The 27,107-nt window shown below is 36.3% G+C and overlaps 1 protein-coding gene, 1 long non-coding RNA gene and 1 pseudogene across 11 annotated transcripts in view; 1 reads left to right on the top strand and 2 right to left on the bottom strand.

Moving 5' to 3' along the window:
- PIK3C2G (phosphatidylinositol-4-phosphate 3-kinase catalytic subunit type 2 gamma) overlaps nt 1-27,107 on the bottom strand; it is a 423,460-nt gene that overhangs the window by 344,197 nt on the left and 52,156 nt on the right. For all 9 annotated transcript variants that reach the window (XM_028829285.2, XM_028829284.2, XM_028829283.2 and 6 more), the window contains one exon: nt 6,013-6,115. In XM_028829285.2, coding sequence (XP_028685118.2) covers nt 6,013-6,115 — 103 coding nt within the window. The remainder of the gene's footprint in view (nt 1-6,012; nt 6,116-27,107) is intronic.
- LOC144332681 (uncharacterized) overlaps nt 10,797-27,107 on the top strand; it is a 60,980-nt gene continuing 44,669 nt past the window's right edge. Inside the window, exon 1 of the long non-coding RNA XR_013400651.1 lies at nt 10,797-10,893. This is a non-coding gene — a long non-coding RNA (uncharacterized LOC144332681). The remainder of the gene's footprint in view (nt 10,894-27,107) is intronic.
- LOC703058 (dnaJ homolog subfamily C member 8 pseudogene) lies at nt 20,223-21,658 on the bottom strand (annotated as a pseudogene). Its single transcript, XR_011681.5, has one exon. The product of XR_011681.5 is annotated as a dnaJ homolog subfamily C member 8 pseudogene (transcript).

The following is a 27,107-nucleotide window of genomic DNA, read 5'->3' as shown; positions in this document are numbered from 1 at the left end:
GATGGGGTTTCACTATGTTGGCCAGGGTGGTCTCGAACTTCTGATCTCAGGTGATCTGCCCGCCTTGGCCTCCCAAAGTGCTGGGATTAGAGGCCTAAGCCACTGCTCCTGGCCTGGTTTTTTTTTTTTTTTTTTAGAACAACTTTCTTGTTCTCTTGAAATGTGGATTAAATTATTCTATTTCAGTATAGTATTATCAAGTTTAAAATAAAAATATTATCTAAGATGAATTGAGCTTTGCACAATTAGAAAGCTCTAAAGTATCTACTGCAAGGCAATGGTATCAATAAACTTAATATAATGATGATAGTCATATTCCTAGTATTATGTGAAAAAGAATACTATCAAGACAATTTTACAGTTTTATTAGAAAGATTATAATTGTTCATAAATGTTTTACTTACAGCTGAAATCCTGAAAATTACAGAGAATTTTGACACCACTATAAAAAATAAAACTGAGAGAACATTTGCTATCTCCTTATGATGTATATATAAAATTAAAAATACAAATCAAGGGTTACTTATTTTAAATAGGGCAATTCAGAAAATTTTAAATGGGGCAATTCAAATAATGAAGATGAGACACAAGTTGATAAAACTGTTTCAGTTATATTAAGTTAATCAATAAATCATATATGTCTTAGAAAGAAAATTTTATAAAACTTACCTCAAAACCAAACCAATTATCAGTTTATTTTTATTTTCTTGTTACATATAGAAATTTCAATTAAGACTAAAATTTATCCTGCTTAAGGGCATGAAAACTTACAAGAAAAATTGTGATTTATTAAAATTGTTGATATATCAACAAAAGTCATGATACTGCAGTATATACACTATTTTGACATAACACAAAAATATCCATCTCTCTCAATATTTGCAACATCATAAGTAAATTTCTAAATGTTTTAAGGCAAATTAATGTTAATAATGTTTTAGAATTTTTAATTGTAAAGGACCAAAATAGCACACAGTGAAACATCCAATTTTATGACATCAATAGCTAATACTTAGGTAGTCATACTAGGTGCAGGCACTGACTTAAGCTCTTTGTTTATATTTTGTTGTGGGAAGCCAGGGACCCCAAATGGAGGGACCAGCTGAAGCCACGACAGAAGAACATAAATTGTGAAGATTTCATGGACATTTATTAGGTCCCCAAATTAATACTTTTATAATTTCTTACGCCTGTCTTTACTGCAATCTCTGAACATAAATTGTGAAGATTTCATGGACACATCACTTCCCCAATCAACACCCTTGTGATATGCTGTGTCTGTCTTTAATCTCTTAATCCCATCATCTTCCTAAGCTGAGGAGGATGTATGTCACCTCAGGACCCTGTGATGATTGCGTTAACTGCACAAATTGTTTGTAGAGCATGTGTGTTTGAACAATATGAAATCTGGGCACCTTGGAAAAAGAACAGGATAACAGCAATGTTCAGGGAACAAGGGAGATAACCTTAAACACTGACTGCCGGTGAGCCGGGTGGAACAGAGCCATATTTCTCTTCTTTCAAAAGTAAATAGGAGAAATATCGCTGAATTCTTTTTCTCAGCAAGGAACATCCCTGAGACAGAGAATGGCCCCTGAGGGTAGGCCTCTGAAATGGCTGCTGTCTTTTATGGTCAAAGATGAAGGGATGAAATAAGCCCTGGTCTCCTGTAGCGCTCCCAGGCTTATTAGGATGAGGAAATTCCTGCCTAATAAATTTTGGTCAGACCGGTTGTCTGCTCTCAAACCCTGTCTCCTGATAAGATGTTATCAATGACAATGCGTGCCGAAACTTCATTAGCAATTTTAATTTCGCCCCGTCCTGTAGTCCTGTGATCTCACCCTGCCTCCATTTGCTTTGTGGTATTTCATTACCTTGTGAAGCATGTGACCTCTGTGACCCACACCCTATTCATACACTCCCTCCCCTTTTGAAAATCGATAATAAAAACTTGCTGGTTTTACGACTCAGGGAGCATCACAGAACCAGCCGACATGTGATGTCTCCCCTGGACACCCAGCTTTAAAATCTCTCTCTTTTGTACTCTTTCCCTTTATTTTCAGAGCAGCCAACAGTTAGGGAAATAGAAAAGAACCCATGTTTAATATTGGGGGGTGGGCTTTCCCCCGATATTTTATTTCCCCCGATAATATTTCTCAATTGAGTTCTCATAATAACTACATTAGGTAAGAACTATCATTATTCACATTTTTAGATGAAGAAATTCAGGTATAGAGAATTTAACAATTTGCCTAAAAGTGAACATTTGAAATTGAGCAATATGAAACCAGAATTTTTGCTTTTTTATAGAAGGCTAAATGAGCAAATTTAATATTCCTCTTTTCTAAAGATCAGAGCTAGGCTTGTGTGCTCCAGGATTTAGACAGAAAAGCAAGTACCATCACTAGTCCCTCTTATTCATCTGCATTAGGTGCTTCTCTCAACTTTTAGAGCTGGCTATATATTCTTTCAGAGCACATACCTCTACATGACTTCATTGTATACACTTGTTTATTGTCTGTCTCTCAACTAGGATGTGAACTCTACATTCTAGAAAAGGCAAGTACTATGAATGGCATGTAACAAGTTTTATTTGTTAAATGAATCAATTGTTATTAGGTTGTATATACTGTATAAAGTACTTATCCCAGTTCCTGGAAGTAAATCCTTAAAGTTTTAATAAAATATAATAATCTTCCCCTTTGAAATGCAATGCAAAAAAAAAAAAAAAATTCCTGAAAGAATCAATACTTGGACCAGGTGCGGTGGCTTACGCCTGTAATCCCAGCACTTTGTGGGGCTGAGGCAGGTGGATCACGAGGTCAGGAGTTTGAGACCAGCCTAATCAACATGGTGAAACCCATCTCTACAAAAAATACAAAAATTAGCCAGGCATGGTGGCATGTGCCTGTAATCCCAGCTACTCAGGAGGCTGAGGCAGGCGAATTGCTTGAACCCAAGAGGCAAAGGTTGCAGTGAGCCAACATCATGCCACTGCACTCCAGCCTGGGCAACAGAGCGAGACCCCATCTCAAAAAAAAAAAAAAAATCAAGACTGAGAGAGATGGAGATACAGAATGCCTTTTTCATATTCTGCATGGAAGTTACCATTGCTTTCTAATTGGAAATTGGTGCCATTTGCATCCCCTGAACCCCTGAGGGCTGAGATCTTATTGATATTGCTCACTACTCTACCTACACATTAGTATAGGGCCTAATAGACAGCAGTTACATAGCAAATACTTATTGCATGAATGGAGGATATACAAATATATAAATATATTTGCCATCAGGTGTATTATCCATTTTATTATATATATATATATATATATATATATATATATATATATATATTTTTTTTTTTTTTTTTTTTTTTTTTTTTTTTTTTGAGACAGAGTCTAGCTCTGTCACCCAGGCTGGAGTGCAGTGGCGCAATCTCGGCTCACTGCAACCTCCGCCTCCCCGGTTCAAGTATTATCCATTTTAAACAACAGCATCAATATTAGCAAAAGTTCTGGATAAGAAAAGGCATTTATACTTTTTGCCTATGAGTTGTTGAATTATCCAAGAATTGGTGATATTTATTATAGGATGGACAAGCTTGTAAGTTGAATCATGAAGCATCAAAAAGAACCACATAACTTAATTCCCACTGTGATCCAAATGGCATATTGAAAAACAGGCATTTCTGATGAGAACTACACATTATACACCCAGAGATAACAATATGCTTGTCCCTGGACATGATAACAATGGTGATGACAGCAATATGATTATCTCACATTTCTTTTTCTCGACACTGAGGGTAATTTGAAGAATCTTAAGTTTAATATTGACAGAGTCAGTTGCACTATATAACTGCACTGGTCAACATTATCATATAGTGTGATCTGTAGGCAGATTAGTTTTGCTCTGATCTCATCACCCTTATTTACTAGCTGTGAGACTTTGGATGATTTAAATAATCTCTTAACTTTTCAGTTCTTTTATTTTTATAAGACAGAAAAATAGTTGTATTTATTCTTTGCTCTTGGGCTACTATCAATTAATTCATTTAAAGCACTAAGAACATCAATTGGCACCTAATATATACATAATATGGTTAGTTATTATCACCTGTCATGCCCCAGACTTTGAGCTACATGGATATTAGCTGTGGAAAAAAAATTACACACACAGACACACACACACACATACACACACACACACGTGCCTGCATAAAGCTAGAATTTTGACCTGAAACACACATCCAAAACTTTTGAGAATATACTGCAAATTCTGAGCATATTTCCCATATAAGTTGGTAGGAATGCATGGGCTCTGAAGGCTCACTGACTGTGCTCAAATCTATCCTTCTCCGCCCATCAGTTTCATGATTTTAATCTTGGGAAAGTCTTGATTCCTCCCTGTGATACAGTTTCCTTATTTTTAATAGTGTTTACCTTATAGAATTATTGAAAAGATTAAATGTGATAGAAATGTTAACGTCTCAGACATTAAATGTATGCCCTATATCAGAATAATAGAGTTACATGAGTTTTTAAACAGACCTTAATTTACATGAGTCTGAAATGTTAGTGATTTGTTAATTACTATCAATAAGTTATTATTTTAGCAGCATCCAAATTAGAATAATATATTTTATCTTCTTCCCCCATGCTCCAATGAAATATGATGATTTCAGCTTTTTTTTCTCAACATTGAGGGCAATTTGAAGAATCTTAAGTTTAAAACTGATGGGGTCAGTTGCACTTTATAATGTGTTTTCCTGGAGATTTCAGATGTATAGCGTTGGAGCTGTCAACAGCAGCTAAGTTGAACACAAGATCCAAAAAATATTTCTGAACAACTCTCTTTTGGCCTCATTATGTTATTTTCCATGTAGATATATTGCAACCTAATGTACTACCTGAAATTTTCTTATGATGAAACACTTCATATTAGAAAAAAAAGAAATCATCCACTGGAAATCTGTTAACTAATATAAATGACAGGGTGAGAGGATTTTTGCTTAAAGAAGGAATTTAAGATTCTACACACAAAAACTGCCATAATATCAAAGTTCACTGCGTACTGTGCAATTTGAATTGGAAGTAACTCACAACATGACACAGGGAGTAAAATTCACATCTAACAGCATGAAACTGTATCATTAAAGCATAGTCATCCTTTTCTAGGGAGCTTTATTATATATATTATGAAAGTTTATCTGTGCTAATTTAAGCTGTGTTGACATAAACAGTCTTCACAGAAAACAAGTTATTTTTCTGCCTTTAGTGATTTAGTGATTCCCCATTACATTTTCTATTTCATTTACTTCTAAGAAGATATGTGAAAAGTATAAATATGATAACCTTAATAAGTGTCTCACAAATGATTTTGGAAAGAAACCAACAGATTTGTTATACTCAGTGTATTAGTCAGACTGGGCTGCTATAACAAAATACCAGAGACCAGGTGGCTTAAACAACATGTATTTATTTCTCTTCATTCTATAGGCTTCAAAGTTTATAATCAGGGTCAGGGCCCTTTTCCTGTGTGCAGACAGCTTCCTTCTTGCTGTATCCTAACATAGTGAGAAGAAAGAGAAGGAGAGTGATAGAGAGGGAGGAGGAGGGAGAAAGAGAGAGAGCGCTCTAAACTCTTTTTATAAGGGCACTTACCACCTCATCATAAGGACTCTGTTTTTATGACTTCATCTAAAACTAAATACCTCCTAAAGACCCACTTCCTAATACTAACACCTGGGGCCTAAACTTATTAATTTTGGGAGGACATGAACATTCAGTCCATAACACTAAGATTGCAGTAATGCATTCATGTTATTGCATCAGTTCAAATCATTAACAGGTATTTATATTTATATATTTCATCATTTTTCAATGAATATATTTAAATACACATGTATTAATTAAGCTATATAATTCCAAATTGGCAATAGTTCAAAAATTAGAAATATTGTCCTTAAAACAGTTAGTTTGCTAGTTGAAACCAAAAGTAAGAAAGTCTTACCTTTCGAGATAGCTTTCCTAGAGCTTCCCTACTTTTCTGCAGGTGGAGTTGAATAACAGATTTATCTTTTTGAAACATTTTGTGGCTCCCCAAAGAGTGATTGCTGAAAGAGAAAAAATGAACACAATCATATCCTCCCATAATATCCCCAAATATGTGTTTTCCTCTCTGACTTCAATTTCTTTTATTTTTGGAACTTAGTTTGGTAAAAGTAAGCTGAGTGTGTGTGTGTGTGTGTGTGTGTGTGTGTGTGTGTTGTGACTATATATGCATTATATATTTTGTGTATAAATGAATAATATGAGAGGAAATATAAAAATATAGATATAGATGAATACTGAAATTATTTTTATGTGCATTAATACGTTAGAAAATGATTAAATGATTAGACACCTTTAGAATTATCACAATAAGTTTTAAATAATACTTTGCGTATTCTAAGTTAGTTTTACCCAGCCATCTCAGAGTTCAAAGCTGATGACAGCATGCTTCTGGGTGGTCTAACTGATGCCATTATGTCTGTGTGGGGACCTTATCTCACAGCAATGGGATGTGGTGAAAATGTCATGAGCTTTAGAGACAGATTTACGAGCTCGATGACCTTAGGAAGGCCAATTAAACTAAAACTATCTGAAACTCAATATTTTCTCTTGTAGAGTTGGAATAGTAATGTCTACATCAAAGGGTTGACAAGCAGAATAAACAAAAAAATTATACCTATTTCAGAGACTTCTACTGGCATTATTATATTTGTCTCCATTCCTTTCTCTTTCTTTTTTTCCTATAAATATTTACCAAGCACAAATTAACTGAAGAGCACAATGAATTACTATTTTGCAACATATTGCTTATAAACACAATTTGATTATTCTGTGAAATGAAGGGCTTCTATTGTATAAGTCCCTTTACAGCTTTAAATTTTGATATCTCTGGTGACTCTTAGTCATTGAGAAAAGGATGAGTTATGTTAATGCACATTGTTCAAAGGGCCTTAAATATATGAAGGATTTCAGGAGAAAAAAAAAGTATATGAGATACTTGTAGTCCTTAAGATGATAATTTTACTTATATGGAAAATTCAGTAAATATTTGGGATAACTTGTTTCCAACAATGCCAGACAAATAGACCATTAATCTGCAAAATGAATTAACAAAAATATATAGAATTATGTAGAATAATTATATAGAATTTACTATACTATATAGTAAATTCTTTTTAAATGTTTCTATTTTAACATGTTGTTTTTAATACTTAAAAAAACTTAGTACCTACCTATCTACTAGCCAAAATGGTGAATGTTAGTGTGTTCATGACATATATTCAATGCCTATTCCTATCCCAACTATTAGTCTAACCTAGATCCTTGTCCCTGGGATATCCATAGGGCTCTTACACTGTTCCCTGAGTTGTTTACACGGCCAATCTAGACAAAAGGCATGGCCCCTGCTTTTCTTCACTTGTTCTTGGAACTGCCGATTTCTCCTTCCTCCTTCCCAAATGTCTGCTTCGAGGGCCATCCTCACAATCTATCACATGTACTCAAGTTCCTGTCCTTTCATCTGCTTCTACTCAACTCCATGCTAAGAGCTCTGTTTTCCTGTTCCTGCTATGGGAAGTGACTTAAGAGTAGTGCTTTCAAAGATTCCTTTTCTCTGTATGTTGAAGTCTTGATTCTGCACTCTGTCACCAGTGCAATGACTTCAGCCTCATGTATGGCTACTGCGTGCTTACTTAAAACTGACTTTCTTTATTTCATCCACCTGCGTGTATACTTTTTCCTAGAATTGCCAGATAATATACTGGATGTCTAGTGTGATGGTTAATATTGAGTGTCAACTTGATTGGATTGAAGGATGTAAAGTATTGTTCCTGGGTGTGTCTGTGAGGGTGTTGCCAAAGGAGATTAACATTTGAGTCTGTAGACTGGTCAAGGCAGACTCATCCTTAATCTGGATGGGCACAATCTAAACAACTGCCAGAATGGCTAGGTTAAAAGCAGGCAGAGAAACGTGGAAGGACTAGACTGGTTTAGCCTCCCAGACTACATCTTTCTGCCATGCTGGATGCTTCCTGCTCTCAAACGTCAGATTTCAAGTACTTCAGCTTTGAGACTCTTGGATTTTCATCCACAGACTGAAGGCCGCATTGTCAGCTTCCCTACTTTTGAGGTTTTGGGACTCAGACTGGCTTTCTTGCTCTTTAGCTTGCAGATAGCCTATTGTGAGATCTCCCCTTGTGACAGTGTGAGTCAATACACCTTAATAAACTCCTCTTTATATGTACATCTGTCCTATTAGTTTTGTCCCTCTAGAGAACACTGACTAATACATCTAGTATATATAAATTACAGAGAAACAATGAATGAATATTTTTAGTATATATTTCATGTAGTATTTGATACATATTTATACTAAAGGTGTGTGTATATATATATGTACACATATGCTGTAGTATTAAAATTTATTTCCACCTGTTTCTTTGCATATTTTCATACCCATACACACACATACACATACCCCTTTATACCATATAGGTGTATATAGGTGTGTGTCTCTCTATATACATATAGAGATATTTAGATATAGATAGATGTATAGATATAATACCTTAATACCGTTTAGATGTGTGTGCGTGTGTGTGTGTGTATATGTATATATACACCTTTATATAAGTATATAAATATATGTATATATACACCTTTAATATAACTATGCATAATATAATATATGAAACATATACTAAAAATATCTATGACTTTGAAATACAACTGAATAGCCTGTATTTTTATTTGCTACATCTGCCAATTTTACTGCTTTCAAAAACTAGGTCTTAGCTCTTTCCTTACCTTTGCTTCATTGTGTATGTCCTTGTGTGTGTGTGTGTGCGCACGCACGCGCGCGTGTGTGTGTTTGTATGTGTGTGTGTATGATGGAGTCTGGCACCATAATTATTAGATTTGGGTTAATAACAGATGTTGAAAAAGTATTTTTTCTCTGTAATTTTTTTTCAAATTATATTATAGGAATATATTCTCATGGGATACATCCAAATTGTACTCAACTCTACAAAATAAAAGAGATAAGAAAAAATTTTCCCTTTCCCCTTTTCTGGAAAAATAATTACCAAGAGCTTATTACACTTTCTTTGTAGGCTGAAATAAATAGGCAACACACATATTTCTGTTATAAATGAGAGAATCTTATTTTAGTCATGTCTCTAGTCTATAAATTCCTTTTAATTCATTTTTGGGACTTTGACTTTTAATCAGAAAAGTCTCAACTATCCAAGACATAGTAGTGTCTTCTGCTATATTACTTTAGGTTTATATTAACTATATTTTTTCTTTTAGAATTATTTCCCTTCATGTGTTGGAATTATTTGAGCCATTTTTGAGTCTCTTCTTTCTCTATTTATCTTTAGAGGCTTGAGATTCATAAACATATTTTTACTTTCTGGTGGTTGCCTTTTTTAAAGAAAATGAAACATATCTTAAAGCTTTTCTGTTGTAATTTCAATATAATTACTATGTGACAGATACTCTGAAATAAAATTTAGAGCTTAATATGACTTCAATTCAGTTCTCTCTTAGAACCTTACAACTGCTCAAGTAGAGATCACTTCAAATATTAATTCCAGATTCTTTTATCACTTACTTGATGAAATATAAAAAGTAGTAGATTTGCTGATCAAAAAAGTTAAAGTTGGGAATTATAAAGAAGACAGATATCTTAAAAATAGTTTATTTTTAAACTAAACATAACTAAATAGCCTCTCACTAGCCAAAGTTCTGACATTAGCAGCAAGTCTTTGCTATTGGATGAAGGGTCAGTTGATAACAATTTTGTGTCATCTTTCTGATATAAAACAAATCTATAAGTAATTATCTTTAATTGCCTATTCTACTTTCTTAAATGTGGAGCAATTTCTCAGAGTCAAAGAACAACTTGATGGAAAATCACTTTAGATTTTTATAATTATTTTTCTAGTCTAAGTTGTTTCCTCTACATTGAATTCAACAACAATAGATTTTAATGGCTCTCCTTTATTAATTATCTTAAAAAATGTTTAACTCAATTTTCATAGAAACACTGACTTTCTTTGTTCACTCATATTTCATCACTCTGTAAATACTTCATTTATTTACCTAAATAAAATAACAATAGAACTGGCATAAAAATGTTCAGGAATAAATACAACTGACTCTAGGTACATTTACAACTCAACTTACAAAAGCAAAAGTGCATGGGCATAATATACTTTATAGTAAACTATTATGCTAGAGAAGCAGTTCTCCAAATGTTGTCTACAAAACCCTGGAGCTACAAGAGACACTTCTCGCGTGTACATGCACTTCTAGGAAATAAAAATCAGTGTCAGTTAAAAATATCCTCGATAAAATGGTTAAAAATACTAATTTTGTCAAATCTAAATCCTTAAATACATGTGTCTTTAATTTTCTATATGAACATATAGGAAAAACAGTTAAAGCATCTCTGCATACTATAATGTAGAAGTTATCTTCAGGAAAAGCCCTCTTGCAATTGCTTGAGTGGCAAGATAAGTAACTATTTTCATGCAACAATTTTATTACATGAGAGAATTACAGAGAAACCGTGGTTATTCAGACAGGTGTTTGGCAGTCAAAAATGAACAAGCTAAGCTTGTCACTTTAAGGAAAACAACTTCAGAAATAAGAATTTTGTAAAATTTGTATTTTCTACTATGAGCTTGCCGGCTTACCAATACATAAAGACTTTTCTGGTGAGAAAAATGTTAATATTGTGGGGGCGGAGCAAGATGGCCGAATAGGAACAGCTCCAGTCTCCAACTCCCAGCGCGAGCGACACAGAAGACCAGTGATTTCTGCATTTTCAACTGAGGTACTGGGTTCATCTCACTGGGGAGTGCCGGACGATCGGTGCTGGTCAGCTGCTGCAGCCCGACCAGCGAGAGCTGAAGCAGGGCGAGGCATTGCCTCACCTGGGAAGCCCAAGGGGAAAGGGAATCCCTTTTCCTAGCCAGGGGAACTGAGACACACAACACCTGGAAAATTGGGTAACTCCCACCCCAATACTGCGCTTTAAGCAAACAGGCACACCAGGAGATCATATCCCACACCAGGCCGGGAGGGTCCCACACCCACGGAGCCTCCCTCATTGCTAGCACAGCAGTCTGTGATCTACCGGCAAGGCAGCAGTGAGGCTGGGGGAGGGGCGCCCGCCATTGCTGAGGCTTAAGTAGGTAAACAAAGCTGCTGGGAAGCTCGAGCTGGGTGGAGCTCACAGCAGCTCAAGGAAACCTGCCTGTCTCTGTAGACTCCACCTCTGGGACAGGGCAATAACAAACACAGCCGAAACCTCTGCAGATGCAAACGACTCTGTCTGACAGCTTTGAAGAGAGCAGTGGATCTCCCAACACGGAGGTTGAGATCTGAGAAGGGACAGACTCCCTGCTCAAGTGGGTCCCTGACCCCTGAGTAGCCTAACTGGGAGACATCCCCCACTAGGGGCAGTCTGACACCCCACACCTCACAGGGTGGAGTACACCCCTGAGAGGAAGCTTCCAAAGCAAGAATCAGACAGGTACACTCGCTGTTCAGAAATATTCTATCTTCTGCAGCCTCTGCTGCTGATACCCAGGCAAACAGGATCTGGAGTGGACCTCAAGCAATCTCCAACAGACCTACAGCTGAGGGTCCTGACTGTTAGAAGGAAAACTATCAAACAGGAAGGACACCTACACCAAAACCCCATCAGTACATCACCATCATCAAAGACCAGAGGCAGATAAAACCACAAAGATGGGGAAAAAGCAGGGCAGAAAAGCTGGAAATTCAAAAAATAAGAGCGCATCTCCCCCGGCAAAGGAGCGCAGCTCATCGCCAGCAACGGATCAAAGCTGGACGGAGAATGACTTTGATGAGATGAGAGAAGAAGGCTTCAGTCCATCAAATTTCTCAGAGCTAAAGGAGGAATTACGTACCCAGCGCAAAGAAACTAAAAATCTTGAAAAAAAAGTGGAAGAATTGATGGCTAGAGTAATTAATGCAGAGAAGGTCATAAACGAAATGAAAGAGATGAAAACCATGACACGAGAAATACGTGACAAATGCACAAGCTTCAGTAACCGACTCGATCAACTGGAAGAAAGAGTATCTGCGATAGAGGATCAAATGAATGAAATGAAGCGAGAAGAGAAACCAAAAGAAAAAAGAAGAAAAAGAAATGAACAAAGCCTGCAAGAAGTATGGGATTATGTAAAAAGACCAAATCTACGTCTGATTGGGGTGCCTGAAAGTGAGGGGGAAAATGGAACCAAGTTGGAAAACACTCTTCAGGATATCATCCAGGAGAACTTCCCCAACCTAGTAGGGCAGGCCAACATTCAAATCCAGGAAATACAGAGAACGCCACAAAGATACTCCTCGAGAAGAGCAACTCCAAGACACATAATTGCCAGATTCACCAAAGTTGAAATGAAGGAAAAAATCTTAAGGGCAGCCAGAGAGAAAGGTCGGGTTACCCACAAAGGGAAGCCCATCAGACTAACAGCAGATCTCTCGGCAGAAACTCTCCAAGCCTGAAGAGAGTGGGGGCCGATATTCAACATTCTTAAAGAAAAGAATTTTAAACCCAGAATTTCATATCCAGCCAAACTAAGTTTCATAAGTGAAGGAGAAATAAAATCCTTTACAGATAAGCAAATGCTTAGAGATTTTGTCACCACTAGACCTGCCTTACAAGAGACCCTGAAGGAAGCACTAAACATGGAAAGGAACAACCGGTACCAGCCATTGCAAAAACATGCCAAAATGTAAAGACCATCGAGGCTAGGAAGAACTGCATCAACTAACGAGCAAAATAGCCAGTTAATATCATAATGGCAGGATCAAGTTCACACATAACAATCTTAACCTTAAATGTAAATGGACTAAATGCTCCAATTAAAAGACACAGACTGGCAAACTGGATAAAGAGTCAAGACCCATCAGTCTGCTGTATTCAGGAGACCCATCTCACACGCAGAGGCATACATAGGCTCAAAATAAAGGGATGGAGGAAGATTTACCAAGCAAATGGAGAACAAAAAAAAGTGGGGGTTGCAATACTAGTCTCTGATAAAACAGACTTTAAACCATCAAAGATCAAAAGAGACAAAGAAGGCCATTACATAATGGTTAAGGGATAAATTCAACAGGAAGAGCTAACTATCCTAAATATATATGCACCCAATACAGGAGCACCCAGATTCATAAAGCAAGTCCTTAGAGACTTACAAAGAGACTTAGACTCCCATACAATAATAATGGGAGACTTCAACACTCCACTGTCAACATTAGACAGATCAACGAGACAGAAAGTTAACAAGGATATCCAGGAATTGAACTCATCTCTGCAGCAAGCAGACCTAATAGACATCTATAGAACTCTCCACCCCAAATCAACAGAATATACATTCTTCTCAGCACCACATCGTACATATTCCAAAATCGACCACGAAATTGGAAGTAAAGCACTCCTCAGCAAATGTACAAGAACAGAAATTATAACAAACTGTCTCTCAGACCACAGTGCAATCAAACTAGAACTCAGGACTAAGAAACTCAATCAAAACCTCTCAACTACATGGAAACTGAACAACCTGCTCCTGAATGACTACTGGGTACATAACGAAATGAAGGCAGAAATAAAGATGTTCTTTGAAACCAATGAGAACAAAGATACAACATACCAGAATCTCTGGGACACATTTAAAGCAGTGTGTAGAGGGAAATTTATAGCACTAAATGCCCACAAGAGAAAGCAGGAAAGATCTAAAATTGACACTCTAACATCGCAATTAACAGAACTAGAGAAGCAAGAGCAAACACATTCGAAAGCTAGCAGAAGGCTATAAATAACTAAGATCAGAGCAGAACTGAAGGAGATAGAGACACAAAAAACTCTCCAAAAAATCAATGAATCCAGGAGTTGGTTTTTTGAAAAGATCAACAAAATTGACAGACCACTAGCAAGACTAATAAAGAAGAAAAGAGAGAAGAATCAAATCGACGCAATTAAAAATGATAAAGGGGATATCACCACCGACCCCACAGAAATACAAACTACCATCAGAGAATACTATAAACACCTCTACGCAAATAAACTGGAAAATCTAGAAGAAATGGATAATTTCCTGGACACTTACACTCTTCCAAGACTAAACCAGGAAGAAGTTGAATCCCTGAATAGACCAATAGCAGGCTCTGAAATTGAGGCAATAATTAATAGCCTACCAACCAAAAAAAGTCCAGGACCAGATGGATTCACAGCTGAATTCTACCAGAGATACAAGGAGGAGTTGGTACCATTCCTTATGAAACTATTCCAATCAATAGAAAAAGAGGGAATCCTCCCTAACTCATTTTATGACGCCAACATCATCCTGATACCAAAGCCTGGCAGAGACACAACAAAAAAAGAGAATTTTAGACCAATATCCCTGATGAACATCGATGCAAAAATCCTCAATAAAATACTGGCAAACAGGATTCAGCAACACATCAAAAAGCTTATCCACCATGATCAAGTGGGCTTCATCCCTGGGATGCAAGGCTGGTTCAACATTCGCAAATCAATAAACATAATCCAGCATATAAACAGAACCAAAGACAAGAACCACATGATTATCTCAATAGATGCAGAAAAGGCTTTTGACAAAATTCAACAGCCCTTCATGCTAAAAACACTCAATAAATTCGGTATTGATGGAACGTACCTCAAAATAATAAGAGCTATTTATGACAAACCCACAGCCAATATCATACTGAATGGGCAAAAACTGGAAAAATTCCCTTTGAAAACTGGCACAAGACAGGGATGCCCTCTCTCACCACTCCTATTCAACATAGTGTTGGAAGTTCTGGGTAGGGCAATTAGGCAAGAGAAAGAAATCAAAGGTATTCAGTTAGGAAAAGAAGAAGTCAAACTGTCCCTGTTTGCAGATGACATGATTGTATATTTAGAAAACCCCATTGTCTCAGCCCAAAATCTCCTTAAGCTGATAAGCAACTTCAGCAAAGTCTCAGGATACAAAATTAATGTGCAAAAATCACAAGCATTCTTATACACCAGTAACAGCCAAACAGAGAGCCAAATCAGGAATGAACTTCCATTCACAATTGCTTCAAAGAGAATAAAATACCTAGGAATCCAACTTACAAGGGATGTAAAGGACCTCTTCAAGGAGAACTACAAACCACTGCTCAGTGAAATAAAAGAGGACACACACAAATGGAAGAACATACCATGCTCATGGATAGGAAGAATCAATATCGTGAAAATGGCCATACTGCCCAAGGTAATTTATAGATTCAATGCCATCCCCATCAAGCTGCCAATGAGTTTCTTCACAGAATTGGAAAAACCTGCTTTAAAGTTCATATGGAACCAAAAAAGAGCCCGCATCTCCAAGACAATCCTAAGTCAAAAGAACAAAGCTGGAGGCATCACGCTACCTGACTTCAAACTATACTACAAGGCTACAGTAACCAAAACAGCATGGTACTGGTACCAAAACAGAGATATAGACCAATGGAACAGAACAGAGTCCTCAGAAATAATACCACACATCTACAGCCATCTGATCTTTGACAAACCTGAGAGAAACAAGAAATGGGGAAAGGATTCCCTATTTAATAAATGGTGCTGGGAAAATTGGCTAGCCATAAGTAGAAAGCTGAAACTGGATCCTTTCCTTACTCCTTATACGAAAATTAATTCAAGATGGATTAGAGACTTAAATGTTAGACCTAATACCATAAAAATCCTAGAGGAAAACCTAGGTAGTACCATTCAGGACATAGGCATGGGCAAAGACTTCATGTCTAAAACACCAAAAGCAACGGCAGCAAAAGCCAAAATTGACAAATGGGATCTCATTAAACTAAAGAGCTTCTGCACAGCAAAAGAAACTACCATCAGAGTGAACAGGCAACCTACAGAATGGGAGAACATTTTTGCAATCTACTCATCTGACAAAGGGCTAATATCCAGAACCTACAAAGAACTCAAACAAATTTACCAGAAAAAAACAAACAACCCCATCAAAAAGTGGGCAAAGGATATGAACAGACATTTCTCAAAAGAAGACATTCATACAGCCAACAGACACATGAAAAAATGCTCATCATTACTGGCCATCAGAGAAATGCAAATCAAAACCACAATGAGATACCATCTCACACCAGTTAGAATGGCGATCATTAAAAAGTCAGGAAACAACAGGTGCTGGAGAGGATGTGGAGAAATAGGAACACTTTTACACTGTTGGTGGGATTGTAAACTAGTTCAACCATTATGGAAAACAGTATGGCGATTCCTCAAGGATCTAGAACTAGATGTACCATATGACCCAGCCATCCCATTACTGGGTATATACCCAAAGGATTATAAATTATGCTGCTATAAAGACACATGCACACGTATGTTTATTGCAGCACTATTCACAATAGCAAAGACTTGGAATCAACCCAAATGTCCATCAGTGACAGATTGGATTAAGAAAATGTGGCACATATACACCATGGAATACTATGCAGCCATCAAAAAGGATGAGTTTGCATCCTTTGTAGGGACATGGATGCAGCTGGAAACCATCATTCTTAGCAAACTATCACAAGAACATAAAACCAAACACCGCATGTTCTCACTCATAGGTGGGAACTGAACAATAAGATCACTTGGACTCAGGAAGGGGAACATCACACACAGGGGCCTATCATGGGGATGGGGGAGGAGGGAGGGATTGCATTGGGAGTTATACCTGATGTAAATGACGAGTTGATGGGTGCAGCACACCAACATGGCACAAGTATACATATGTAACAAACCTGCACGTTATGCACATGTACCCTACAACTTAAAGTATAATAATAATACATAAATTAAAAAAAAAAGAAAAATGTTAATATTAAAAAATGTACTTTTTGATATTTTATAATAAACTATGGCAACATTTGGAAGATCTGCAGAATCCAATGAACATATTTGTCTAAAGTGACAATCCGTGATGTTTCAAATCTTGCATGGGTAAAAAGAGGTTTATCAATAGGGCAAGACAGACCAATGGACTCTAAGTATAGTGTGAAAATTATTGATATTTTAAAATATTCCACACTGTAACTAAATTTTAAAAGATTACTACTTATTGATTTTGGTGTAGTAATAAAGAAAGATATTCACAATTATCTGAAAAGACTACTAAGATATTTATCTTTTCTGCAAATCCGTATTTGTGTAAGGTTAAATTTTCTTTACATACTTCCACTCAATCATGATAATGCAACAGACTAAAGGGAAAAGCAGTCAATGGTCTTAATTAAACCAGATATTTAAAAGATTTCTAAACACATAACAATGCTACATTCCTCGCAAATTATTTTTGTTTTGCAATATATAGTATCTATAATAAAAATATTTTATGTGTATTTACATATAAGTTTATCATTATTTTTAATCCAAATAATAAATGTGTACTTAAAAAATTTCTCAATTATAATTTCCAACATGGTAAATATTGATAGACAACGTCCACAAAAATTCTTTTTGGGGTACTCAAAGGGTTCTGAGACCAAAATGTTTGATAACTACTCTTCTAGAACAAACCATGAATTATGAGCCTTAATCATTCTGTTTTGTAAAGGAAATAAAGAATGTTAATCCAGCAAGTGAAGCAAGCAGAGATAGATAAAGGAGCCTCTACTAATATCATTCTTTTTTTTTTTAACTATATTTTAGAACTTTTTAAGTAATTATGTTAACCATTGATCTGTATTCCATAGGGCTTCATTGTTTATTTTGCTGAAGTACATCTTTAAATAATTTTTAGAGAGATAATTTATGGATGTAAAATGGTTTTATTTCTGAAAATGTCTATTTTTACATTGTCCTTGAATGCTGGCTTATTGTTAGTTCTAGAATTCTAGGTGAAATTATTTTCATAAAATAATATTGTACTAGAATTATCAGTTAAGATTAAATCTCTGCTGTTGTTTAAAGGACATAGAGTTTCCATCACACTTTCTAAGAGCTGTGAACTACTCCTTTTACCACTATACATGGCAAGACCACAATTTTGATCAGCTTGTGTTTAACGATCTAGAGCTATGCTGTCTAGTATAGTGGTTAGTGAATACAAGCAGCTACTAATCACTTGCAACGAGGCTACTTTTAATTAAGAAATGCTATAAGCATAAAATACACACTAGATTTTCAAGACTTGTCACATTAAATAATATGAAACATCTCAATGATTTTGATTACACATTAAAATAATATTTGAAGTACATTGAGTTAAAGAAACTGTAGTATTAAAATTTATTTCCACCTGTTTCTTTGTATATTTTTTCATTGTGTCTAGTAGAAAATTTAAAACTCTTAAGTGGCCTATACGATAATTTTGTCGAATGGTGCTATCTAGAGAAAATGAAAAAGAAAAGAGAGAAAAAGCAAAAAAGAATAGAAAGAAGGGTGGGAATTTAATAAGTAAGTGAAATAAAAAATGAATTTTTGTTTGAGAATTCTAGATATCAGAAAAGATAAGAAGAAAGGTTACCATACCAAGAGAAAGAGAAATGAAAGGCATGGACCCTAAGGTGGGTAACGTGGAGAGAAGGGTTGCGCTCTAAGAACAGGCCACGTTGGGAATTACAATGCTTATAGTATGAGCACAGGAATTATTCATTTGAGGTCTTACACACCAGGTGTTTTTCTCAATCTGGTAACATTCCAAATATGAGCACTACCTATGTTTTATTTAATAATCATCTATGAAGCTTCAGTTGTTAAACGAACTGAATGTCTATGACACAATAAAACGTTTAGGCTTTTTCTTCCCATATCCTAGGAAATCAAACTTTCTGTATATTAATTATTTATTCTCTCTACACATATTTGATTCCATCTATCTGCTAGTTACTATCTTAGGAATTATTATGAATATACTTGTCATTTAAAATGAACACTAAGAGGCTGAATTCTTGTACATAATTACACTTATTTCCTATTCCTAAATAGCTCATGTTATTTTAGAGTATTTCTGAGGAAATATGTTGATGTTAAGAGAGATTAATGACCTTAACACCAAAAAATGATAAGTACCCAAATTTGTCTTATGAGCAAGAAAGCATCCTAAATAACATTCAAACTATGAATATTGATTCTCATTGCCCTAGCCGCGCCTTGTAAACCCACATTTGAAAGCGATGCTCTTTTGTTGGAATAAATACTTACCCTTATTTTATATAATTTGAATTAAGCTAAAATGTTCTTTATTCTTACATGCAAGAAGTAGTCACAGAGGTGTACTGTGAAATATTAAACTCATGTATAGAAAATAAACTATTTCAATTTGATTTTGTAAATATTGAAAACAAGGATTGCTGACAGCTTCTGAAGGTATTTCTTTAAGAAAACTCAGTAACTAAGCTGGACTTAAAATCTTTGGGATAACTAAGTCAGGAATGTAAGGTGAATATAACAAAATATTAAAATAAGATTAGTACTATAGTACTACTCAGCATATTTTTCAGATAGTTATGTGTATGTGCATACATTTAGCACATGTACACACATTTGGTATGTTTGTGCCCCTTGAAAATTTCTACATTGTTAAATCTGCCATATCCTTAATTTGAGTAAACTGGTCTTTGCAACTAATAAAATAGCCCTGGATTTTGTGCTCAAAGTGGTACTTGGAGCTGACTCAGCATAGATAAAGATCAATATGTTGTTTCACTAAACCAGTGCTCTTGAGTTTATTGTCATTTTGCCTTCAGGGGAGCTGTGAATAGGAAAAGTCAAATTTTATGACTTGGAGAGACAAGAATAGGTTCAACCCTAAAACTAGGGCTTTTAGGCATGAGGTGGTTAGTAGAGAAGAGTCAAGCTTTTGAACAAAAATCCTGTATGGGACATAAATTGATACCAGCAGCTAATACTCAAGAGGGATTTGGACCAAGGAGATCTGAAACTTTATATTCAAATGCACTATTTTTCTTAAGACTTCCCGCAAGTCTATGAAAAGGCAACTATCCCTCATGCCTCCTCACTCAAATATGGTTATTTTTCTTCATACATATAGTATATATGCATTTCTTAAAATTCAAAAAATTGAACATTCTGCAAAAAAGTTATTATTTTGGGGGGTATAAAAATTTATTATACATAAAGAATATTACCACTAACAAATGCAGACAGGCTAGGACATGGCACTGGGTGGAGGACGGCTAGCTCTTTGGAAAGTGAAAGGTTTGGGTGGCGTGGGCTTCATGCCAAGCTGATTGGTCAGTAGACGGGGACACATGCCAAACACCACAGGGCATCAGATGCCCGCTCTGTGTGCCCACAAGTGTTCCCTGTCTCATCTGGGCCTTTGAAGGGAGCACACCCAGAAGCAAGCAACTGAAGTGACGGGGCTTCCTAAGGTGCCCCTTCCAGGCTCGTCTCTGAAGTCACAGCAACACCATTTTAAGCAATATGTTAAATCGGATGATTTCCACAAACTATCCACGAAGTTTCTAACCATCACAATGCAGTGAAGTGCAAAACACTGAGTTACAGGCTGTGGGAAGAGAAGGCAGCACCAATGGTGGCACCTTCTACTCCTGGTTGTTCTAGGGGCAGGGAGAGGGGAAGTTCTTTTTTTAAACCAAGCCCCTCATTTCAATGTACAAAAGAATTACTCTGATCAATATTAAATCGTATTGAAAACAAAACGGACTAAAAGCAAATTCTCCTCTATGTTGGGGTGGAAGTGGGAGGAAAGAATGAGTCCTTCGAAGCAGGAAGGGAGACAGCAGGGGGAAGGTTCTGTGCCTGTGACCCCAGGTGGTTACTCAGGCTGCTCCATCTTTACTTTTGGTGGTCTCAGGAAGGTCCGATTTTTCTTCTCTTTCTTCCCCTTTGTATTGGCTTGGAAGTTTCGCCAGCTGTCCGCACGACCATCTCGACTTTCCTCAAAGTTTTTCCACCACTTTCTTTCCCGTTTGGCTTTTTCTTGAGCTTCAATCTCTTCTTCCCTTTGTCGTTTCCTTTCATGCATCTCTTTGGCTTCTCTCTTTCCTTTTAATTTCCAGCTCAGCAAAGAGATTCATTGTCTGTTTATATACAGCTTGTGTGAACAGTTCAGGATCATCCTCCTCTACAATTGTAGGTTTTCCTTCCTTCTTTGTTTTTTTCGCTCTTTCACAGTGTGTTCCACATATTCTTTTCCTGCCTGAATTACATCCCGGGCCCTCTTCGTTTGCTCCTGATCCAGTAGCAACTTGTAAGCTTTGTCCACAGCTTCAAAAGCCTTTTGTGCTCTGTCAGCATCATCTTGATTTTTGTCAGGATGCACCAAGATGGATAACTGCCGAAACCTCTTTTTTGTTTCCTCATCTGTAACTTCAGGATCTATCTGAAGAACCTCAAATGGGTTCAAATTGAAGTAAGAGGAACCAGGACGGGTCAGTCTTTCAATCTGATTTTTCGATGTTAGAACCGAGTCTCTCTTCTCTATTTGTTTCACCTCACTGTAGAAGGTCACAAAGGCTTCCTCTGTGCTGCCTCCGCTGCCCCAAGTCCCGCTCTCTCCTGAAGCCGCCATTTCCCCGGCCCAGCCACCAAGTTATTATTATTTTTTTTAATCTGGAAAAAAGTTTTACAACAACTCTCAAGTTTGCAATGCTCTCCCTACTAAGTTACAAGCAGTCACAAAAGACAAGTAGTAATATAACTATATAAATGAAGTTACTAAGAAAGTCAGTAAAAAAAAGTAACAGTGGTGAAACTGTCACTTTGTATCTTTCACAAAAAACATATACTAAGCCCCAAGGAGCTCTTTTTGTAGGGGGTATGATATGCGAAATTTATGATATAGTCATTATACCAGGAGATCAAATATGCAGATTTCATTCTATCCTAAGGTTTTATTATTGTTTTTGCCCACAAAATTTCCAGCGGAGAAACATCCTACTACAGACTTTACAAATAAAAAACAATACATGAGCAATGTTTTGTCTTATTAATGTGATTTCAGCTAATTTGAAGTAATATGTAATTCAAAAGTTCTTTAATCACTTTATTTTATTTAAGAAAAACAGAGAATTGGGTCATTTAAACTTTTATTAATTCAAAATTGGGAAGATTTAATAATTCTTAGCTTCTAAAACTAGACAGTGCTTTTGGGTAACAAAAATAATGTGACAGCTACATTTTGGTATTATATATCTACAATAATATTAAATTATGTACCTACATTCACATGTAATTTGCCATATCGTCTTGGAACCCTCATGCAACAGCTTTGAGATTCCTTTGACCACGTTTATTAGTTGATGATGCTTGTGCAATTCAGCTTTTAAAAAAACTTGGGGCTGAAATATGCTATCATTTTTACAAATAGCTTTTAATAATATTAAACAAACTTTATTTAGCACAAGGTCTTTCTTTGGGATTTCACTCTTAAGTGAAGGTATATATATATGCATATGAGGACATTTGTTCTAGCACAGAGTTATTGAATTAAAACCAAATGCAAGTTGTATGGTGTGTTATTTTTGTGGTCATTAGCTATTTACTGCAGAGGTAAACCAAAGTTAATTATAGAATATTAGGTAAAGCACTATGAAGGAGATTTAAAAAGAAATTAAAGTCATTCAAGAAACTCTTATTGAATGATTTATTAACAGAACACACTTTTTTACTGTGTGTGAGATAGCTCAAATTTATGATATGTTCCTTTCTATCCTCCCACAAGGTTCTGTGATTTTATAAGTGGAGGAGTAGAGTTATGTAAAAGAGAAATGCACTTTATCTATTTCTTTGCTCAAAGTAAGTCTTAAAAGTTGGAATGAATTTTAATATTTGAAGTCTTAGGCTGTTACAAATTTGCTGGAAGTAATCAATTCGTTCAAGTTTGCTAAGTGAAATCGTTAATTTCACTGAGAAGAAAAAAGACTCTTCTACCCCAGCAATATATACAATGCAGTTTTACTGCTAATGAGTGTAATCTATTACTTAAAACTGTATGTATTATGACTTAGTCTTTTTCTCACTGGTAATTAATAGTTTTATTTTTACTCTGAGTACAAAACAATTTCAATTTATAATCAAATGTTTAATGAACAAATTAATATAAGTTGGGTCGGGCGCGGTAGCTCACTTCTGCAATCCCAGCACTTTGGGAGGCCGAGGCGGGTGGATCAATAGAGGTCAGGCATTTGAGACCAGCCTGGCCAACATGGTGAAACGTCATCTCTACCAAAAATACAAAAATTAGCCGGGCATGGTGGCATGCACATGTTGTCCCAGCTACTCAGAAGCCTGAGGCAGGAAAATTGCTTGAACCCAGGAGGCAGAGGTTTCAGTGAGACGAGATTGTGCCACTGCACTCCAGCCTGGGTGACACAGTGAAGACTCCATCTCAAAGAAAAGAACAAATTAATATAAATTGTCATGAGATTAGTTAGAACTTTTTTTAAAAAATAGAAGTTTTTTGAAAAGGATTATTTTAGAATTTTAATTAAAAGGATTTAATTTTGTAAAACTATTTTTGTACTCTAATAAAAGGAATGCATCATCTCTACTAGTCCCAGAGAGAAAAACAAGACTCTCAAGTAGATAGGAAGATCATTGTAATCAATGCTGGCAAGGATGCAGAGAAAAGGGAGCTCTTACACACTGTTGGTGGGAATGTAAATTACTACAACCATTATGGAAAATAGGATGGAGGTTTTGCAAAAGACTAAAATAAACTACCACGCAATTCAGGAATCCTACTAATGGGTATTTATCCAAAAGAAAGGAAATTAGTATACTAAAGGGATACCTGCACCTCCATGTTTATTGAAATACTATTCACATTAGCCAAGATATGGAATCAACCTAAGTATTCATCAATGAATGAATAAAGAAAATGTGGTATATATACACAATGGAATACTCTTCAATTATTTAAAAAAGAATGAAATGCTGTCAATTGCAGCAACATAGATTGAACTAGAGGCCATTATGTTAAGCAAAACAAGCCAAAATCTTCTCTTTTAGCTTTTTTGAATATACAATAATTGTTGTTAACTGTAGTCTAACTACTGTGCTCCCAAACACTGGAACTGATTCATTCTATCTAACTATATGTTTACATGTATTAACGCTCCTCTCTTCATCCTCTCCCCATCCCACACCCTTCCCAGCCTCATAACTATAATTCTATACTCTAACTCCATGAGATAACCATTTTTAGTTCCCACATATGACTGACCCCCTTCCACAAAGAAATGATAAATGTTCGAGGTGGTGGATATTCTAAATATCTTGACTTGATCATTATACATTCTGTGTAGATATTCAAATATCACATATACCTCATGAATATTTACAGTGTATCAATAAGAAAACAAGTCATAAAAAGAAACCACAGCTGTAGAGAAAAAAAAATCACAGGAGTGGTTTTTTGGTTAGGATGGAGAAACAGAAATACCTGCGCTCCTACTAAATATTTGGCTAGAGAGTAATAAGAGATAAAATTATGAAGAAGCATTATACTTCATATATTATCAATGTATTTATGAAGAAGAAACTCATGTGAGATGATTACAAGTATAGGTGAAGGTGCAATTGTTACTCTCTGTAAAAAAGAGAGATGCAGGGACAGTCTAGGAAATAGTAGTTTCATTTTCTAGGACCTCACATCTGTGCTACATTCAATGGGAAAGAAAAGATATAGTTCCCGTCCTTGAGCTCACTGGAAAAACTGACTGGGATCAAGCTATTGCATAAGAGTATGGACTCCTTTCTCCATGGTAATGAAATCGGGAGTTGAAGAACAGGAACATGATTAAAATTTTTAATATTTTTTAAATGAAACAGATGATTTCTTTTTTCTATTATTTCTCATATTGCTAACAATTTTGTATTAAGCTTCCATGAACCTATGACAAAATTGATAGTTTCTGTTCTGATTCTTTAATTGGCTCTGTGTTCATTATATAGTGTATTATTTAAAATCAGACAGGGGGAGTGAGAGTAAGAAAGTGAGAGAGAGAGAGAGAAAATGAAAGGGAGAATAAGAATGAGTGAGTCATGGGATATTTTAAAAGAGAGAAAAGGTTTTATGATACTAAATTAAAATAAATGTTAAATAAGTTGCAAAAATAGTATAGTTATATTTAAAGGCAAAGAATTAGGCAGAAAATTTAGAAGAATGGTACCACAGAGATGGACCACCCCACCCCCGACTGTGGAGGTAGACAAGCATGGTACTGAGATGGAAGAGGCTGGGACCTGTCTGTGTTGGCTGTAGGTAAATTTGTTTGTACAGGGGGCTGCGTTGGGGCAGCTTGAAGTGGAAACTCAACATTGGTCTGAGTCTGAGGTGTCCCATTCGATACTGGGGCCTGTAACTGGCCCCGCTTCCTGTTTCCTTGCCTCTGTGGCAAGGGATTTCCATCTATATCATACTTAGAACAGCAAGTACTTTCCCAAAGTTTACCTTTATGACAATGCGGGCAAACAGTAGCAGGAGCATTTGGCTGTGTTTTTGAGCCAGCTTGTCCGCTTTTAAGTTTTTAACACTGCAAGTTTTTTGAGTATGACCAAGTTGACTGCAATTATAGCAGGCTCCAAGAAAAGAATCAGTCGAGTCAGTCTGATTGCCGTCCTTCATGGCCTGTGCCACATAATCGCTTTGTGGGTCTCCGATCCAATGGCTTCACAAGCTTTAATATATGCAGGCAACACCTCATGATCAGGTACATTTTGTGGTTGGATGGAACGCATGGCTGTTTTACACTCATGGTTCGCATTCTCAAAAGCTAACATATGAAGGAGAATACCCTGAGCACGCTCATCAGAGACAGATTTTTGAACAGCATCTTGTAACTTAGCCACAAAATCAGAATACAATTCATTGTGACCCTGTTTAACAGTAGCAAAAGACACAGGAGCTTAGCCTGGGGTGCCTAATTTATCCCAAGCTCTCATACACACCTTTGTCACTTGTTCCGTGGTAAGAGCATCAAAACCCAATTGGGCGGTAGTATCAGAGTAATTATCGGAGCCTGTGAGCTGAGTCTGAGTAATTAGAATGCCATCAGTCCGATTTAGCTGAACCTGCAGACAGGCCTCCTCTGACCACCAGGTACGGAACTGTAAATGCTGAGATGGAGTTAGAACAGCTTTGCCAAAAGGTCCCAGTCTAAAGGAAGCACAATGACCTCAGTACAAAGAGCCTGTAATACCATCTTAACATACGGAGAAATAGGACCATACTGAGTACAAGCATCCTTGAATTCTTTTAAAAAGGTAAGACCGAGCGGCGCATATCGAAGCCCTTGTACCCCTTGAGCATTAGGAGGTTCCAGTGCAACTGGATAAGCCCATGCCTCTAACCTATGTGTTTGTTTGTTGTGGCATAATAAGCATTGTATGAAAGTTTCAAGAACAGGCACATGAGACAGAGTCGGCATAGAAGTGACAGGAAAAGTATATGTAGATAAGGGAAACTGAGGTTGAGGAGGTTGGACCGACCGGTATGAGAGTGTGAGAAAGGGTCATTGGGGGAGCAGAAGAGGCAGAAGCATACTAGTGATTATTGATATATGAAAAAGGAAATTTTGATTTTCTAGGAAAATTATCTTTCTTAATTTTGCAATATTACAAGGTATAAACATCTTTATTAATTTGTTGATTAGATCTAGTTTTTATACCATGTGCTGTTCTAGAAAAGAGAATAATTTTTGGAGAGTCTAAGTTCTTAAGTCATTATTCTTGGCTTCTAATATATCAGTACTTGAAATGTGGACTGTAGACTGGCAGCATAGATATCAGCAGATGCTTGTTAGAAATGGAGAGCCTCAGGCCTCACCCAGACCAACTGAAATCAGAATTCTTTCTCTAACAAGATCCTCAGGTGACACTTTAAAGTTTGAGAACACTGTGTTAATATCAGAATAATTGTGAAACTTCTATATGCATTATATGGGTTCATAGTCATATTTATTTACATTTCCCCCTTTTTAGGATTTTATGTATTACTTCAGTAACCCTGAGAAATACAGTCTTCACTAATATAC

This window comes from Macaca mulatta, chromosome 11 (assembly GCF_049350105.2).
Source record: "Macaca mulatta isolate MMU2019108-1 chromosome 11, T2T-MMU8v2.0, whole genome shotgun sequence".
Taxonomy (NCBI): Eukaryota; Metazoa; Chordata; class Mammalia; order Primates; family Cercopithecidae; genus Macaca; species Macaca mulatta.
The sequence above is the reverse complement of the archived record's forward strand: the minus strand, read 5'-3'. Positions and strand labels throughout refer to the sequence as shown.